This window comes from Mesoplodon bidens (genome assembly GCF_964165515.1).
Source record: "Mesoplodon bidens genome assembly, chromosome: 3".
In the NCBI taxonomy this organism is placed as follows: domain Eukaryota; kingdom Metazoa; phylum Chordata; class Mammalia; order Artiodactyla; family Ziphiidae; genus Mesoplodon; species Mesoplodon bidens.
In genome coordinates this window covers 156301508-156321324 of record NC_138178.1, presented here as the reverse complement: position 1 = coordinate 156321324, position 19817 = coordinate 156301508, and the positions used below count along the sequence as shown (strand labels likewise).

Here is a 19817-nt window from a genome sequence, read left to right as displayed (position 1 = left end):
CTTCCCTTGGACTTTCCTGGTGGCACAGTGGTTAAGAATCCTCCTGCCAGTGCAGGGGATGCGGGTTTGATCCCTGGTCCGGGAGGATCCCACATGCCGCGGAGCAGCTAAGCCCGTGTGCCACAACTACTGAGCCTGTGCTCTAGAGCCTGCGAGACACAACTGCTGAAGCCTGCGCACCTAGAGCACGTGCTCTGCAATAAGAGAAGCCACCGCAGTAAGAAGCCCATGCACCACAACGAAGAGTAGCCCCGGCTCGCGGCAACTAGATAAAGCCCGCGCACAGCAACGAAGATTTAATTCAGCCAAAATTAAATAAATAAATTAATTAATTAAAAAAAATACTCTTCCCTAAAGTACTTTCCCCTCTTTCTTCCTGCTGTTCCTTTCTTCCTGCCCATCTTTTTTTTTTTTTTTCTTAAGTAATGTTTTAAAGAAAATCAAATGATAATTCTACACTTGTGCCTTAGGATTCAACTTTAAAAGAAATATTTCAACTGGTAGAATTTGGTGGAGTTGATGGAATTTCTACAATATATATTTTTATATACATTTTTTAAAAAGCTCAGACGTCAATTTGAGAGGACTGTGAGCCAAGTATGAGAAGTAATTGGCTTTAGGGGAAAACCAACTTTCAGTCCTGTTATAATGCTGGTTTATTCTTTTCCCTGTCGAATGAGGCTTTATTTAGGACTTGTCTTGTTTACATATATTTAAAGCCTTGAAATCCTAATTTAATCACAAAGATGCACAGGTTAAAAATGCAGTATTTATTCTGTATTTAAGAATTTGTGTCAGGATGGCTTGTTTTCAGTCAAGTAGTGATGTAAAAATGGAAACATTTGGATTGTGTTATAAGATATATAAACCTTGTTATGGCCAATTACAGGCTAAAACATAGTGTGCAGATAGCAGATGGCTTAAATATTTTATTTCTTTATGAGGTTCAAATTATCCTTCCAATATTCTGAAAAGTACCCTATTCTTTAATAGGCTTTCAAGAATGCAGTGACTGTGGTAATACGTCTTTACACCTCTTCCCCTAGATAAATACTAATTCAATCTTAGTGATGGGTGGAAAGTAAATCTAAAAGAATGGAAATTCGATTAATATTTTTTAAGAATTCTTTTTTTTCATTGTGGGTCTCTTTCCATTAATAACTTGTGTTGTTTCATTCCTATAAAATTGAAAAAAAGGAATATTCAAGAACATAACACTTGCTCTCACCTCACAGAAATCACCAAGGTGTTTATTAAAATAAAATTGATTCTTTGCTTTATAGTTCAGAAATATAGGGGAGATCGGTGGTCCTTGTAAAATGTTTTCAAAAATGGAATAATTCCAATTATTCCTGGTCATTTGTTCATTTTTGAAATATTGCTCATTAAATGTTCAGCCATTTTATGTAGAAAGTGACCGCCTATGGAATGGATTGCATAATAGATATGCAGCAAATGAGTCTGAGAAAAGTCTTTGGGAATATTGGCATTATTTCTAATTATATTTTCTTTTTTCAGTACCATATTTATTACTTATTCCACATTAGTAAATGCATGCAATGATTGAAAACCTATGGTTAGACGCTTAATAAACCACCACTATTATGAAGCAGTTAGAAAAGTGTCTGAATTAAAGATACAATATTTTCATTGACCAATCTTTGATAATTCCAGAGCTTTTCCCCTAACACTTGGTTTTAGCATTTGTTTGTGGAGCATGAAGAGGGTAGGCTTTGGCCCAAGACAGATGTGGGTTCAGATTGTTAATATATGACCTTGGATGAGTTATGTGATCTCTATTCTCTCTAAGAATTCATGTCCCATTTATATGTTGGGTTATTATGAAGGTAAAGTAAACATAGATATAGAAGGTGCACATCATAGTGTGAAGTATCTTGCACTTAGTAGATACTCAACTAAAGATTGCTGTCATTATTATGTAGAGCTTTTTTTGTAGTATACTCATATTACCATTATATGCTTTCTGTTTCTCTAATCTTTTTATGACAAATGCCTCTTACAGTGCTCTTGTCATATACTTTGAAGTGTATTTATTGATGCTTACATCTTGATATGCAGTTAGTAGTGATAATGGTGTTCTGTATGCCTGACACCATGCTAACACCCATTTTATTTAATTTATACCTTGGCCTGAGGAGGTAGTTTACTCACTTTACAGATGGTAACCTACAGCTTAGAGGAATTAAGTCACACCACTTATAAGTGATTGAGTGACTGTTGTTAAACACTAAACTATATATAAATTTGTAAAGCAAGTCACAAAATATGAACATTGTACTTATCTCAAATTATTTTGATCTTTAATCTTGAGCACTATACGTTAGGTCACTGAAGACTTGAGACTATGACATAGATCAATGAAAAAGAATAATAAAAACATCATAATCAATGACAAATTGATTTTTACAAATATTCAACATGGTACAGAGGTAGAAGAGGAAGAAAACACTATGGACTAGAGTGATTAAGGGAAATCTCACTGAAAAGGCAGGCAAGGCACAAGAGTTGAGTGAGATTTAGATAATCAGAAACATGGATGAGGGAAAGGTTGGATATAAGAATATAACACTCTTGTATATGACACATGGTCAGCACTCATTATGCATTCATCATATGTCTAAATGAATTACCTAATGATATTCCTTAGGGGAATGATGTGCACACACATTAAGAAGTATAGAAGTATTTGAGAATAGGAATAGACATCTCCTGCAAAGGGATAAGATATTTTTAAGCAGAAAATTTCTAGGAAAAAGTGATGCAAAAATATCATAGGTAGCACAGAGTTCAAAGAAGGAAGGCATTGAGAAAAACTTGTGTTTAAAATTAGGAAGTCATTGACAACCTTTGAGTGTAGTTTTATCAGTAATAAGGCAGAACCAGAGGACAAGGGATTTTATAAATGAGTTGGTGTGAAGGAAATCAGAGCAGCTGGTGTAGACAACCTATTTATTGTAGAATTTTGTTACCATCATGAATTACAAAGCGATGTTGGTATGAAGTCATATTGATTAGGTTCTGTCAGTTCTGCACAACCATTAATGAGACAAAATGGCCCGCATAGTATAAAATTAAAGAAGGAAAAATGAGACAAAGAATTAGGTTGCTATGTAATTACATCTAACTCACTGTGAAATACATTACCTGGAACAAAACTGAGGAAAAGAAACAAACACAAATGAAATAAATTGGTTTAAATGAGACTGCTTGCCATGCAGAACTCCATGGAATCAGACTCAGTGATTCAAGCAGTAATAGCACTTGAAAGGTGATTCATGTCTCTCTGAGCTAAATATTTACTGTCAATACATACATACATGGATACATATATACATGCTTACATAAATAGGCATGTTAAATAAATAATGGTTTGGAATTGGTTTCATACTTGGTATGAATTTTCTTCTTTTTAAACCCATGTTTAGAGACTAAACTTTTGGATGTAATGGTGAAGAATTTTCATTTATGTAAGTTCACTTCAGAGAAAAATCGACTTCTAATAGACGGTTTCCTCTTTTTTGTAGGTTTTTTCATCTGGTCCTGTTATTAATTATGACCCACATCGCTGGTTAGCAGAAAGCAAGGTAATTAATCTTTGAATCCTAAAGTTTTCATAATTTTTATGACCTTCAAGACATCCTATTTGGGCTAGTCATATATTTTGACATATAACTGAGCATATGAAAGCATAATACTTCATTGCTGGGAAAGATCTCATTGTAATGCATTCCAGAAACTTCCATGTTCTTTTAGTTTAACATTTAAAAATTAGCTTAAATATATAGGCATGGAATGAGAGAATAAATGACAGTAAGTAAAACTGTTGAAATATCAAAATTAGACTGTCGGAGAGACAAATTCCTCTGCCTTTTCCTTGGGATAGACCTTGTCTCTGGAGGTGCACAAAGGTCAGGGCAACTGTAACCAACCTTCATTTACACATATATACTTATATTCTGATTCTGGAGGGTTAGCTCAAAGCCTGCCAAATCTCTCTGTGGCTCAAGCAAATCATTCATCTCTCTGGGTGTCTTGTTTTCTCATTTACAAAATGGGAGGGGTAAACTTTGTGTTCTGAAGATAACTTTACTGCTTCATGATTCTTTGGCATATGATTTAAATTTAGTGGAAGGTAACCAAAAATAAATAAATTGAGCAATTTGCTCATTTTAGCAAAAAAGATTCTTCTACACTGTGGGATAGTTATCAGCTATCTTCATAGATCAAATCAACTTGGAAATTCACTAATTTAAATATATAGAGAGTTATGACCATATAAGATGTTGATACCTGTTTATTCAATTATCAATGCTTAAGCACTTGCATTCCTTTTTAGAATAGTTTTTTTCAGCTTTAAGTTACTAAAATCTTCCATCACATTTAAATTCTATAAGAAAACCAACTGTACTATAAACCTCACCAATTGTGGCCCAACTTAGGATTTTGTTGCAAGAAAGAACCATTAAGTTTGTACAATATCCTTATTTAAAAATATGAGCAAAGTGAGGTTTCTGAGAAGGTATATGACTTTCTCAGTGCCATATAAAGAGTAGGAAAATGTATTACATGCCATGTCAGATTCACAATTAACATTCTTATTATTATTTGTATTACCATTTAAAGTCTTTGTTCATTCAGTCAAGATTTGTTGATTGATTACTTTTTTGTATACAGACATTGGGGATGTTAAGTAAGTGTTAGCAAGCTGTGAAAGTTAATAGGGAAAATGTAGATGTAAACAAATTTTAGAAATCCTTAAAGTGTTTTACATTGTTATAGAAATATGTAAACATTGACAAAGGAACACAGAAAAAGGAAGAACTATAGTGTTCATGTTGGGAGGATGGGAGAGTATGACACTGCCAGCATGTCACAGAAGGCTTCTGCAAAAATACAATGTTTAAACTTAGTCATACACAAAATATGTAGAAGTACTCTAATTGGCTAAGTATACCAGTGGCAAGGAGCTGAATATTTGAGTCAACACAGATAAGGCCCTGAGATTTGTGAGTAAGGTACAGGTGGGAGGTGGTGCAAAGACAGAGTTCACTTTTGAAAATACCAGATATTCATTAGAAAAGCCTCTTTAAAAAAAATTCTTAATAAGAAACTAACAGTATTATGATTGAACATTGAAATTTACTCAGCCTTATAAAATTTTCTCTCCTACTTTAAATACAGTGATCCTATGCATACCTAACCATTTTTGATAGAACCAAATGCAAACTTGTATTTATGCTACCTGTATAGTAAATTTAGAATAGACATGTTTTGCTGTCTCAGAATTTTTTAGCTAGAAGCTTGTTGTACATTAACAAAGCATTTCTCTTTTTTTCCCAACTCCACAATTCTGACAACAGAGCAATGTACTTGGAATTTTCTTTCAAGTTAAAATCTTTATCATTTCTGAACAGAAAGCTTTCACTGCTGTTGTTCAGTTAAACTATGAGAGCCAGAGATGACTCTTAATCATAGCTCTTTAATTTGGGAGCGAGTGAGCCGTTTTCCCTTATCATTTAATGGGATTGAACTTCCAATCAGACAAGTTTTAATACTGCATGAGGCAACTGTTCCTCTACAGTGTAAAAGGGTCATGATAAGCAATACTACGCTGACCAACTGACTAAGGAGGAATTGACTCTATTTACTAGAAAGATGGCTTAGGTTATTCATGGGCTGCAATACTGTAATTCCCGTGAACTATGACTGGACAGCTCTATAAGTATTGAAGATAAGATCTGACATCAAAGGACAAAAACTATATGGAAAGTAGAATTGCTATTCAGCTAGACCATGCTGACATCTTGCTGTATTAGAAGGACCTCTGATTGCATTTGGTAATTGTTTTCATAAATCTGCCAAATGAATTTCTTTTAGTGTTAATTCTAGAAGAACTAAGGGACTGGGTGGGAATTGTGTCACTGTTGCTTGGTTGGCATTGGTGACATAACATAAACATGAAGCCCAACTAAAAGTTGGACCAGGTTCATAGATAAAATGACCAATGAAGGGTAAGAATAATACACTGAAGGGAGGAAGAGGATTGAGGTGGTCATTAAATTATGCAAGAGTTCCCATAGATAAAGGATTTGTGTTTGTCATAAATCCTGACAAGGCATGTAGAGGCCAAATTTTATTCAGTTTAGCAGAGAATTTTCTAAGTAGCTACTATGCCCCAATGTTATATTACATGCTGTGGATATAACGAATGAATTAAGAAATGATCCTTCCTCTTGAGGAACATGTTTCCTCTAGAAAAGTCGACACTGTGTAGATAATTTCAACATTATATGTAAGAGCTGTAACAGAGGTATGTAAAAGCTGCCTTGGAGGCTGATGTCGCAGTTAAATCTTGAAGCCAGCCAGGTAAAGAGGAAAGAACATGCATACAGAGTAAACAATTGTAGAAATGGCCTGGAAGAGAAACAGTGTGATAAATGCAAAAGGAACCCCAAGTGATTTGGCAATACTACATACAGTATGGAAATGTGAGTCAGGGAATGTCAGGGATGAGGCTCCAGAAGGAGGGAGAGATTAGATCCATCAAGAAGAGCATCGTATGCCATTTTCAAAGGTTGGGTCAGCTCTGCATTTAGTGGGGAATCATGAAGGAGTTTTGAACAGGAGAGTGAAATGTTTGTATTCATAGTTTAGAAGCATCACTCTGATAGTGATGTGAAAGGTAGATTAGAGGTGGGAAGCCCAAAGGCAGGAACACCAGTTAAGAGGTCTTCGAGTGAGACCCAGGACTCTGGTGGAGGTAGGGTGAAAGTTTGAATTTAGGAAATTGTAGAGATTCAGAGGAAGGGACAGACTGAAGAAACATTTTGGTGACAATATGCAAGTGATGTTTAATGTTATGTCAGAGGCTGATGGAGGAGGAGGTGTCCAGGATTTTCCATTTAAACTAGAAGACTACAGTCAAAGGTTAGTATTGGAATAGACAGACATGCAGGGTCCTAGGTAGGCAAGCTAGCAGAAGTATTGGAAGAGTTTCCACCACAGGGATTGATATCCAGAAAGTTCCATTTGGACAGGAATGCCTAAAGAGAAGCAGGGACAAAGGCATAGAGCAGAGTTTAGGTTCAAATCATGGAGAGAAATGAGAAGTAGCAAAGACACTTGCAGTGAGAAAGTAGGCACAAATCATCAAATCTAGAGCCATCAGGCATTCACTTTCAGGATGGAACCACAATACGAACAAGCATCACTCTTGATCCCAGATCTTAACTTATCATTTTATGATAGTGAATAAAAAAGCTGATGTCAACTGCTCTTCAGCACAATGCAGGAGGCTCAGTACTCTTTTGTTTAGAGAGCACATTTAATTCTGGGAGTCTGGCATTAATTACACTCTTAAGATGCATAAAGGTGTATCTTAGGAGAATTTATATGCTTCTTTGGCTCTAAAGATCTTTTCCTTCTTGGCCTTTATCCCACTGTATTGAAACTCCCATTTACTCTTCTCCTCTTTCTTTAATCTGTAAGCATTAGGAGGGGAGACCTGTGTCTATCCTGTTCCTATTGCATCTTTAGTGCTTACCACAGGCTTGGCTACATGCTCAATAAATATTTTTTTTTTTAGAGAGTAATTAGGCTTGCTGCATTTTCCTACTCAGGTTACCTCCTCAGCTTAAGTATCACCAATGAATAAATAGCAAGCAGATTAGATTTCAGTAAATATGTCAGTTCTCACATATTGGTTTTCTTTGATCAGTACTGTAAATTTTAAGATTATATAAATAAGAAATATACTTCCAAGTTATTTGGGGATTTTCCTATATTATCCTATTTGGTATCATCCCAAAGAGTCACACTTTTTATAGTATCAATATAACATGTTTCACGCGTTGACAAGCATTTGCTTTTCCCTACTGTTTTTGAAATATTATAACTGAAGCAGCGTTAGAGATTGTGAAGTTTGACTTTCTCATTTTGTAGATGAGAAACGGATCCTGGGAGTTTTGAGTTTTATCTAAGGACATAAAACTAGTTTCTGAGAAGGGTTTGGGAACCTGGATCTCTGAACTCTGTGCCATTGTTTTTTTCTACTGATTGTGTGACCTACACTTGAATATAAACCTTACATTTATGAATATTGTCTTTTTAGTGATGTGGATTTTTTAAAAACAGTTATTGTGTGAGAAGTGTTAGACCTACTGTATTTAATTCTTGTTGAAGAATGCAAATGACCATCTAGTATTTTATCGTTCCAGTGTAGACCTCAAAATGTGATACAAATACTCAGGTATATTCATTCACGTGGTGGAAATATCCTTAGGTAGTATACAGGGAACACACTCAGCTTAATTGGAGGAAGCATTTTGTATCGTTTAATATGTACTATGATTATGGGTATATTTCTTCCAGATTATTTTCAAACCAAGCAGAAAAGTGGAGAAAGTATTATTTAAAGAATTATATTTTGAGGTTGATTTAGATTTGAATTTTGCAGTTCTGGTTTAATTCTTGTTTTGGTGATCTAGCACATTTTTAAAAATTGCCATCCTCTTTATCTCCGGTTCTTACATAAGCATTTTGTCTCAAAATTGTTTTTAGAGTTTTGGTGAAGGAAGCATTGTAGTTAAAAGCAGCAAAATTATGGTTCCTGATATTATTGCTAACTCTATCAACTATAATCTTTTATTGGAATTTTCTGTTTTCCTTGGTTTTTAGCTTTGAGTCACTCCTTAGTGACTTTCGGTATATTATTCCAGTGAATCTCATTAGAGGATTCTTACAGATTAAAAAGATCATTTTGATTGTTTTACTAGATACTTCAGAATATCCCCACCTAGTTGCAAGCTGTCAACTAAGAAGGTAAAAAGCTACCTTATTTAGAAATTCTTTCCCTATTTTGGTTTACTTAGCAATACTTGTTGATGTAGTTAAAATAATGAGCCTATTATGTAATCTGTAAGATGCTCTTGTGAGTGGTTAATAGAATGGTGTTTGCACTGTGATTAATAACCTTGTCAGCTAATTATTGTTTGGAATTGGTAAAGTTATTCCTGTACTGTGTTCCAAGCTGTTTCTCCAAGATACTTAATGAATGATAGATAACGGGTGTTTCTCTAACAGACTCTGATTCTCTTAATTGATTATTGGTTGATTAAATTTCCATAAGTTAATTTGTTTCATAGGATTAATAATATATTCTGCATACTTATTCAATTCATATCAAGCATCTAACTATGACCTATTTTTAATTTTGTATGGCAATGGAATAAAGGCTCAATGGGAAATAACTGGAGCCATAGGTCATACTGTATTAGTTTGCTAGGGCTGCCATAACAAAACTGGGTAGCTTAAACAACAGGTATTTATTTTCTCACAGCTCTGGAGCCTAGAAGTCAAAGATCACGTTGCCAGGGTTGGTTTCTGATGAGACTTCTCCTTGCCTTGTAGACGGCCACCTCTCATGTGGGGGCTGGTGCTATGGTTGGAGGAGTTGAAGGTTAGGAGTCAGAGAGTGTCTCTTCTTATAAGGACACTAACCCTATAGGGTTAGGGCCCTACCCTTATGGCCTCATTTAATGTTAATTACTTCCCTAAAGGCCCTGTGTCCAAATTCAGTCACACTGAGAGTTAGGGCTTTAACATATGATTTTGAGAGGGATGTAATTCAGTCCATAACACAGATCAAACCTGATTAATCCTTTGTTGCAAATAATTTTTTGTTATTGTTTTGTTTTTATCAGAACCAGTAGGATTATTGTTATGACAAAACAGAATTGTTTTTTTATTATCATCTCTTAGCAATGGTAGTGAACACGGACCAAAGACTGGGATGGAATAAGTAGGAAAGTATTATGAAAAAGAAATGTGAAGGTATTTTCTAAATTTGCCATTAAATCATTGGGAAAGAACAGATTAAACGGATGATTGAAGCTGGTGATCCCCAGGGACTCATTTTGTTTGGACCACATGAGTTAAAAAAAATTGATTTGGTAATGAACATTTTAAAAAAAATCAATTAAGTGCATTATTACAACATGAAATTGTTTTCCTTTTGAGATATCAGAGGATCTGATAACGCTAGGGTTTCATTCCGTTGTGGTAGAAAACAGAGTTAAGAAGAACCATGGACATGACACCACATTAGATGTGGTGCCCTTCTTGCCCTTTTTTGTGGTTGCATTTTTATAGTCGAAACTGATAATGTTCAGGTCATAAATGTGTTACTTTTGACTGTTCATTAAGCTTTCTTAATATAGTTAGCTATCGTTTGACATAATCACCATCATTTTCTGTTGACTCCCAATATGGAAGAAAAGTATTACTTGATTTTATCTTTAGGCTTGCACATTATTTTTTTGGAAGTCGATTGAAGAGAAGTGGATTTATCTCTTGTATCCATTCATGGTTCAAAATGGTAAATAGTAACATAGTAGCCTGAATTGAACTTTTCAAGAAAAACAAAAGAGAACATATTTTCTATGTACCTTTACAGATGTTTCCTATGTGGCACCTTTAGCATGTACATTTGATGTCTCTGATGTAAACCAATGAAATTAACTCCGATAATATTATCTAATAGCGACTTGGTCCTAGAACTTGTTGGTCTTCCTGTAAATAAGAGGTTGAATAATCTGACTCCTTTTACTCTTTCCTCACAAGGATTTTTATGGTCAACTGTGAACCTCATACCTTTTATCAATCCATATTTGATTTTTTTAAGTGCATTCCTTCTGGTTAATCTGTTTCAGATTTCATCTTGCATGTATGTATTTCTTCTGTATGTCAAGGTTATTTCATTTAATTGTCTCCAACATACTAATACATCAATTTATATTCTAATACCTAGCCATCTGTGATAATATTAATTATCTGATCTTAGACTAATCCTGAGGGGATTGGCATCTGAAAGCTGCTGTTTAGGACCATGCCTACATGGCATAGTGTTATCAGGGCTTTTGTATGTACATCCTTTCAGCCCTTCTTCTTTGTGATTGTATTTTTTATAATTCAAATTGATAGTGTTCAGGTCCTAAATGTGTTACTTTTGAATATTAATTAAGCTTTCTTAATATATTAAAACTAAAAGAACTTTGGATTTTTTTCTGTTTTCAAGATACCATTCTCTTTTTCTATTTTATTACTTAGATGCAAGGTGCTACGTCTTTCCCAAAAAAATTAACAGCATCTAATTGTTCATTTAATTACGTGTGTCAGGGCCTCACGATGTGCAAAACTAGCTGTAATGTGCATGTGGATGTGTGTGCACATGCGCGTATGTTGGTTGTTTTGGAAACTGCCTAGGAGATTTTAATCGAAGAATATTATAAAATTCTTGAAAAATGTGTTGAGGGTTTATTATATTAAATTCTTTAACATACAAGAATAAAGATGTGTGTGTGTTTGAGGTGCCAAATAAACAGCAAAAAGACTTTGTTGAAAATATATCTTTTCCAGAAACTATACATCTAACCTTTCCCTTGTTTCCTTGCATCATAACAATAATAATATGATAGTCACCGGGGCTTTTCATTTTATTTATTTTTCTTGAGGAATTGGCAAAGATTGATGAGGTTAATAGAAGGTGTGGTCTACAGATTCAGATTGTAGTTTTAATATAGAAGCAGTGATAGCATAGGCTTTTCCTTATTTTGACTAGTTAATATCAATTAATAAATTAATGACTTAAGTAGTAATGTTTTAGAATCATTTTCTAACTGACCTGTATCAAAATTACTGAATAATTGTCTAGAATAATTTTTATTATTTAGTGCATTGAATACATTCTCATTTTGGAGATTGTAACTAACTTAACACACACACATATAGCCATACAATCTTAGTTAAAGAATTTTTTTGAAAAATGTAAATTGTAACAGCAATAACCTAAAATGTGAGAGGGAAGAGAAGTAAAAGTGTAAAGTTTATGAATTCTACTGAAGTTAAGTTGTTACCAGTTGAAAATAGGGTGATACACATTTAAGATATTTTATGTGAGCCTCATGGTAACCACAAGGGGAAATCCTATAATAATTACATAAAAAAACATGATAAAGAAGTCAAAGCATATTGATACCAGAAGACAACAAAACACACACAAAAAAGACAGCAGAATAAGAATCAAAGAACAAGGAACCTACAAAACATCCAGGAAACAATGAACAAAATGACAATAGTAAGCCCTTACCTATCAATAATTACTTTAAATGTAAATGGATTAAATTCTCTAATTAAAAGACATAGAATAGCCAAATGGATAGGAAAAAACAAGATCCAACAATATGCTGCCTATTAAAGACTTACTTTAGCCTTAAAGGTACACATAGATTGAAAGTGAAGGGATGGAAAAAGACATTTCAGGCAAATGGTAACCCACCCCCCACCCCCCAAAAAAAGAGAAAACGAAAAAAGCAGAGGTAGCTCTAGTTATATCAGACAAAATAGACTGTAAACAAAAAATGATAAAAAGAGGCAAAGAGGGCCTCCCTGGTGGCGCAGTGGTTGAGAGTCCCCCTGCCGATGCAGGGGATACGGGTTCGTGCCCCGGTCTGGGAGGATCCCATATGCCGCGGAGCGGCTGGGCCCGTGAGCCATGGCCGCTGGGCCTGCGCATCCGGAGCCTGTGCTCCGCAACGGGAGAGGCCACAAGAGTGAGAGGCCCGCATACCGCAAAAAGAAAAAAAAAAAAAAAAAAAAAAAAAGAGGCAAAGAAGGTCATTATAAAGGAATCAATACAAGAAGAGAGAACAATTGTAGATATGTGCCCAATGTTGGAGCACCTAAATATTTAAAAGAAAAACTAACATAGCTAAATGGAGAAATAAACAGTAACAAATATAGCAGTATTGAGAATAAAATTTCGATATTTACACTCATCTTTTGTAGGTATAAAGGCATAATCACCATAAACAGTTTGGTGTTCATGCTTTCAGTCCTATTTTGGTCTAATGGGCTGAGCTGCAGTTATTTTTGACAAAAATGTATATTTTTAGATATACCTGTCCCTTCCTTTTGAGTCTTTGACATTGAGGATATCCACCTTGTTGTAGTATTTTCTTCCTTTGGGGTTCTATCGCCCCAGACTCTTGTATTTTCCTCCCAACTTTCTATCTACATCTCCATTTTATTTTGAAATTCTCTTGTGTTTATCTCTTCTAAACCCTCTTCTATTTTCTCTGTAGATATTCTTTTTTTTATATATAAATTTATTTATTTATTTATTTATTTATTATTGGCTGTGTTGGGTCTTCGTTTCTGTGTGAGGGCTTTCTCTAGTTGGCGGCAAGCGGGGGCCACTCTTCATCGCGGTGCGCGGGGCTCTCGTTGCGGAGCACAGGCTCCAGACGCGCAGGCTCAGTAGTTGTGGCTCACGGGCCCATTTGCTCCGTGGCATGTGGGATCCTCCCAGACCAGGGCTCGAACCCGCGTCCCCTACATTGGCAGGCAGATTCTCAACCACTGCACCACCAGGGAAGCCCTGTAGATATTCTTTATGAGCTATTTTATCTCTTCCTATGCCGTTGACTTCCTTTAGGCTGTTGATTCTTTAGTTTGTATCTCTTGACCATATCTCTTGAGCTTTAGAGCTATATATATAATTGGATATCCAATTAGTCATCTGTGCTTCTGTATCTTTTGTTCCTAACAACTTCTATATGTTTCATCCTAATGTTAACTTCTTAACCCCTAAATCATTGCTTCTTCTAGGTTTCCTGTTTCAGTTTAAGCTAAAAATTGACCATCAATACTGATTCCTTTTTCTTCCTTACCCCCCTCACATTTAAGTCCAAATACATACATTTTGGCTCAACCCTTACCATTTTCACTTGTTTGGAATATTGTAACAGCCTCCTGACTTCCAGCCTCCCATATCTGCTCCATTCTATATAGAGAGTATGCTTTCTAAACAACAGTCCAATTCACATCCTTGTCTCTCATATTGTGGTTAGATGGGGATGATGGTATATCCCTCACCCTCACCGTGTTTTCTTCCTAAATGTATTAGTGGAATGTTATAGTAGAAAGTGCTCCTTTAATCTGGCAGAATTGACCATGTTTTCTGTGCTATGGAAGTTTTTTTCTCTTTTTCTGTTTGCAATAGTATTTCAAGGTGGATATTGGGAAATGAAGCAGACTTAATTAAATTTCTGTAGTCATAATTGGAAGTTCACATCCTAATTTAAGTTGAAGACTTCCTGTATTTACCTAGTGACATATAGACAAGACAGAGACCTACAAATTGTATAGGAAGTACTAAAGCCAGGTCAGCCAGGTCTCACCTCTGCAGGGAGGTTTAATTTTAGCTTTGTTGATCTATCCCCTTTTACTTTCCCCTCCCTTCCTTCCTCCCTCCCTTCCTCCCTCCCTCCCTCCCTTCCTCCCTCTTTCTCTCTCTCTTTCTTTTGTTACATAACAGCTAAGTTGATATATAATTCATGTACCATATATTTGACCTATTTAGAGTTACCATTCAGTAGTTTTTAGTATATTCACAGAGATGTGCAGCCATCACTACATGAATTTTAGGACATTTTTATCACCCGAAAAAGACAATCTGGACTATTAGCCATCACATCCTTATCTGCCCATCCCACCCTTCCTGTAGCACTAGTCAACAAGTAATCTGCTTTTATCTCTATAGATTTGTCTGTTCTAGACATTTCCTATGAATGGAATCATAAAATATGCAATCCTTTATGATTGACTTCTTTCATTTAGCAGAATATTATCAAGGTTCATCTGTGTTGTAGTATGTATCATTACTTTACTTCTTCTTGCTAAATAACTGTCCACTGTATGGATATACCACATTCATTTACCAGTTGATGTTCATTTCTATTATTTTTATTTCTTGCCTGTCATGAATAGTGCTGCTATGAACATTTGAGTACAAGTTTTTTGCGTGAACATGTGTTTTCATTTCTCATAGGTACATACCTAGGAGAGAATTGCTGGGTTATACGGTAATTATGTTTAAGCTTTTGAAGAAAGTCCAGATTGTTTTTCCAAGGTGACTACACCGTTGTACATTCCTATTGTCAGTATATGAGAATTTTAATTTCTCTGTATACACACTAACAGTTGTTATCATCTGGTTTCTTTTTTGATTATAGCTATCCTGCTGGGTGTGAAATGGAATTCTATTGTGGTTTTGATTTGCATTTCTCTGATGGCTAGTGATGTTGAGCATCTTTTCATGTGGTTATTGGCCATTCATATATCTTCTTTGGAGAAATGTCTACTTTGATCTTTTGCTCAATTTGTTATCTTTTAATTTATTATTTGAGTTCTTTATTATCCTAGATACAAGTCCTTTCTCAGATATGTGATCTATAAATATTCTCTCCTGTTCAGTGAGTTGTCTTTTCACTTTGTTAATTGTGACCATTGAAGCATAATATTTTACATTTTGATTAAGTCCAGCTTATCAGCTTTTTTCTTTGGTTACTTGTGCTTTTGGTGTAATGTCTAAGAAATGATTGCCAAACCAAAGTCACAAAGACTTCTGCCTGTTTTCTTCTAGGAGTCTTATATTTTTATTTATTTAGTTATTTATTTATTTTATTTTATTTTGTAGCCATATTTTTAGCAATTACATTTAGGTCTTTGATCCATTTTGAGTTAATTTTTTATGTGATATGAGGTATGAGTTCAACTCTATTCTTTTACATGTGGTCTTTGATCCATTTTGAGTTAATTTTTTTATGTGGTATGAGGTATGGGTTCAACTCTATTCTTTTACATGTGACTATTCAGTTGTCCCAGCACCACTGGTTGAATAGACTATTCTTTCCTCATCAGATTGTTTTGGCACCCTTGTTGAAAGTCAGTTGACCATATATGCATAGTTTTATTTTTGGACTCTCAGTTCTATTTCATTGATCTATATGTCTATCCTATGCCAGTACCACACTGTTTTGATTACAGTAGCTCTGTAGTAAGCTTTGAAATGGGTAAGAATGAATCCTCCAACTTTGTTCTTACTTTTCAACACTTTATTTGACTATTCTGGGTCCCTTGAATGTCCATATGAAATTTAGGATCAACTTGTCAATTTATCCAAAAACCAGCTGGGATTTTGATTGGAATTGCATTGAATCTGTAGGATGTTTGGGGAGTATTTTTGTCTAAACTATATTGAGTCTTCTGATCTTTGTACATGGGATATGGTCCCATTTATTTAGGTATTTAAAAGTTTTTTTCCACAGCGTTTTGTAGAGTTATTTTTCTTTCAGATATTTTCAGAGTATGTTTTGCAGTTCTTTTTAAAGGTGTATTATTAAGTATATTATCCTTTTGATGCTATTGTACATACAGTTGACTTTTAACTTTATTTTTGGATTGATCATTCAAGTATATAGAAATACAATTGATTTATGTATATTGACCTTATATACTACAACATTGCTGAACTATTTTATTCTAATATGTTTTTAGTGAAATCATTAGGATTTTCTTATATAGGGGCATGTTATCTGCAAAAAGATGCAAATATGTTTACTTCTTTTTTTTTCAATGTGGACCTATTTTGTTACATTTTCTTGCAAAATTGCCCTGCCATGACCTCCTAATACAGTGTTGAATAGAAGTGGTGAGAGCAGATATTCTTTTCTTGTTTCTGATCTTAGGGAGAAAGCATTGTCTTTTACCATTAAGTATGATAGTAGTTGTGGGTTTTTTATAGATGTCTTTTATCAGGTTGAGAAAGCTCCCTTCTATTCCTAGTTTGTTGAGTGTCTCCATCGTGAATGGGTGTTGAATGGGTGTTGAATTTCATCATATGATTTCTCTGCAGCTTTTGATATAATCATGTGGCTTTATGTCCCTAATTCTTACTAATATAGCATATTACATTAATTAATTTTCAGATATTAATGCAGCCTTGCATTCTTGGGATAAATCCCACTTAATTATGCTGTAAAAACCTTTTTATATGTTTCTGGATTCTGGTTGCTAGTATTTTGTTGAAGATTTAAAAAATATCTATTCATAAGTTATATTCATAACTGAAGTCTTATAAACAATCTGGGGAAATTACAGTTGAGACTTCAGTGTTCTTAGCTTGCTTTGTCTACAGTAGAGTGACCACCCTATTAGTGGAGAGTTGGTGGAGGAGGGAGTTCCCAGTATTTCTGTTGCAGTTACCAAGAATTTAGCTTGTGCAAATCAGAGCTGAGAAGATGAAAAATCCTAGTGGCCTGCCCTTCCTGTGAAATACCTACTATTAAGATCTGTTTCTGCTCATAACATTTTTGACTCCAAAAGTTTGAGTTTTCCACATCAAGTAATTTTTCAATTTTTTGCATTCACCAACTGGGTGCCCTACAACTTAATTACAGGTCTAATACTAACTACCCAGTGTTAGTGCAGCTCCTGCAGTTTAAGGTCTCAGTCCCACAAGACTCCCCCTCACCCACCTTCAGATGCCAGTCACAGGTATTGAGTCCCTAGGTTGCCTACACTTCTATCTGAGCTGGCTTCAAATTGGGGTTCCCATAGTTCATTAATTTGCTATAATGGCTCACAGATTTCAGGGAAATACTTGACTTACTATTATTACTTTATTATAAAGGACACATATGAACAGCCATATGAAGAGGTATATAGGACAAGGTCCCAAAGGCTCTTTAGTACTGGAACTTCTGTCTCTGGAATTTTGGGTGCATCACCCTTTTGGCATGTGGATGTATTCACCAATCTGGAAGCTCATTGTATCTCATTGTTCAGGAGTCTTTATAGCGTTTAATCTTCAGTCCTCCCCTGCCTGTCCCCCATCCCCCTTCTTAGAGGTTGATGAGTAGGATTTTAAGTTTCAACTCTCTAATGATCAGCCCCTTACAGAGGCTATCTGTGGGCCCCACCCTAAGCCACCTCATTAACATAAGCTGTGGTCTGATCAAAAGTGCTTTGTTATTAATAAGTCATGCCTTTACAAGCATGATTTCCATTTTTCTTCACCCAACATATTATACATTTGTTACCTTACAATATAAGTGTATAATTTATCCATAATTTGACTAATGACAGTATTTTGTTCTATGTCACCATCTGTTAGACCTTCTGACCAAAGGAACTGCCTTTTTTTTTCATTTCTGGGGATGTTTGAAAGCTGATGTTTGTGGGGAGACCCTGGTCTAAGGGCCATATCCCAGTTCTGCTTCATCATAGGCTTATTCTATCACAGCTACTTTTAATATACTGGGGCATGTCCTAAGAACCTTCTAGACTTCTAGAGGCCTAGAACATTCTTGCTTATGGATTCACGCTATTCAGGGAAATTGTCCCTTTGCTTAATCTCATTTTCCCTTCTAGTTCATGACTTCCCCTATTTTTGCTTCTTTGAGGTGAAGACTGTTTAGATTATTTAAAATCAACTAGAAATTGGATGGTAGTCTCACTTGGGAAGGTCCTAAGACCCGACTGAAATTCTGTTCTATTGAAGGTGGAAGAAAGATTTCTTTTCTCATCCCTGTTTTAAATATCTAAGTATTAGAGTTGGTGAGGTTAGAGTCCATGGAAAAGAGAGTTGCTTTGATTGAATTTCCTAGTTTTAAATGTGGACAAATGCAGACTTTATCTGCCTCATGCCATATAGAATCTCTCTCTCTACCTGATTAGCTGGACCCTTGGGGATATACATTTTTAGAAACAAAACTAGGAATTTTATCTTATTTTTTAATCTCTAAAATTCCCTTCATAACCAGTTTCTAGGTCTATTGTGGGGTGTTTTGGATTTTCAAATGCTTGTACCAGACTGCTTTATCAAATTAGGGGATTAATTGTATTACATCTGGAGGTTTAGGAGGCCAAACTTTTCTTTAGTACTGCCTTTCCAAAGATGATAGAGTATACCAAATATTTTATAAAAATCCAAGGAAATCATTTCTGCACCAACTTTTAACTGATATAAACCATTATGCAAATTAAAACATTATGGGTATTTTAAAATTTTGCTTAAATTTGTTAGTTATTGTCTAAATTCAGACTATCATGACTTTCTCATGTTTTGGAATGCTACTGTTTTCTAGATTTTTAAAAAAAATTAGATATAAATGTCATATTTTTAGACTAAACTTCAATGGCTCTGTGAGGAACTGAGAGAGAGAGAAAACAGAGAGAAAAGTCTACGGCACCAGCTGATGTTGTGCAGACAACAACTCGGGAACATGACTGAAAACAAGGAAGCTGAGCTTCAGTGTCTCTTTGAACAGATAGAAAGACAGGAGCAGCTTCTGGAAGAAATACATCGGGAGAAGAGAGGTGTGTTAACTGCTCTTACTCTTTTATTTTTCTTTGTTTATATTTGTGGAATCTTATGTTTGGGGAAAAAATTCTGTTTCTCTTGGCTCTGGTTTGAACTACAGAATTTCCAAATTTGTCTCCTTTCCTTGTCTCTTGTCTCCTTATCTTCATTTCTGGGTCTAGAAGAGAAAACTGTTTCTCCTTGAGAATTTCTCCTTCAGCTACTGTATCCCTCCTGTGTACATAGCATTTGTGTCTGTTGTCCATTTGCAAGTGCTAATTTGCTAAGACATTCTTGTTCTTCCCTGGTAAAATGCCAAAATTTATATTTTACTTCAGTAAAATACCCATTAATTCATTCAACAGATATTTACTTTGTGTCTATTTTGTCTTTGGTACTATTATAGGTGCTAAGGATATTATCAGTAAATGAGAAAAAAAAATCCTACTCTTTTTTTTTTTTTTTTGGCTGCGTTTGGTGGCCTTCATTGCTACGTGCGGGCTTTCTCCAGTTGCGGCGAGCAGGGGCTATTCTTGTTGCGGATCACAGGCTCTAGGCGTGCGGGCTTCAGTTGTAGCACGCGGGCCCTAGACCA

The 19817-nt window shown here is 35.2% G+C and overlaps 1 protein-coding gene across 4 annotated transcripts in view; it reads left to right on the top strand.

The window, feature by feature from the left end:
• The window catches only part of CEP128 (centrosomal protein 128), a 423783-nt gene that overhangs the window by 172834 nt on the left and 231132 nt on the right, over positions 1-19817 (top strand). For all 4 annotated transcript variants that reach the window (XM_081227258.1, XM_081227257.1, XM_081227259.1 and 1 more), the window contains 2 exons: positions 3546-3605; positions 19047-19239. In XM_081227258.1, coding sequence (XP_081083384.1) covers positions 3546-3605; positions 19047-19239 — 253 coding nt within the window. The remainder of the gene's footprint in view (positions 1-3545; positions 3606-19046; positions 19240-19817) is intronic.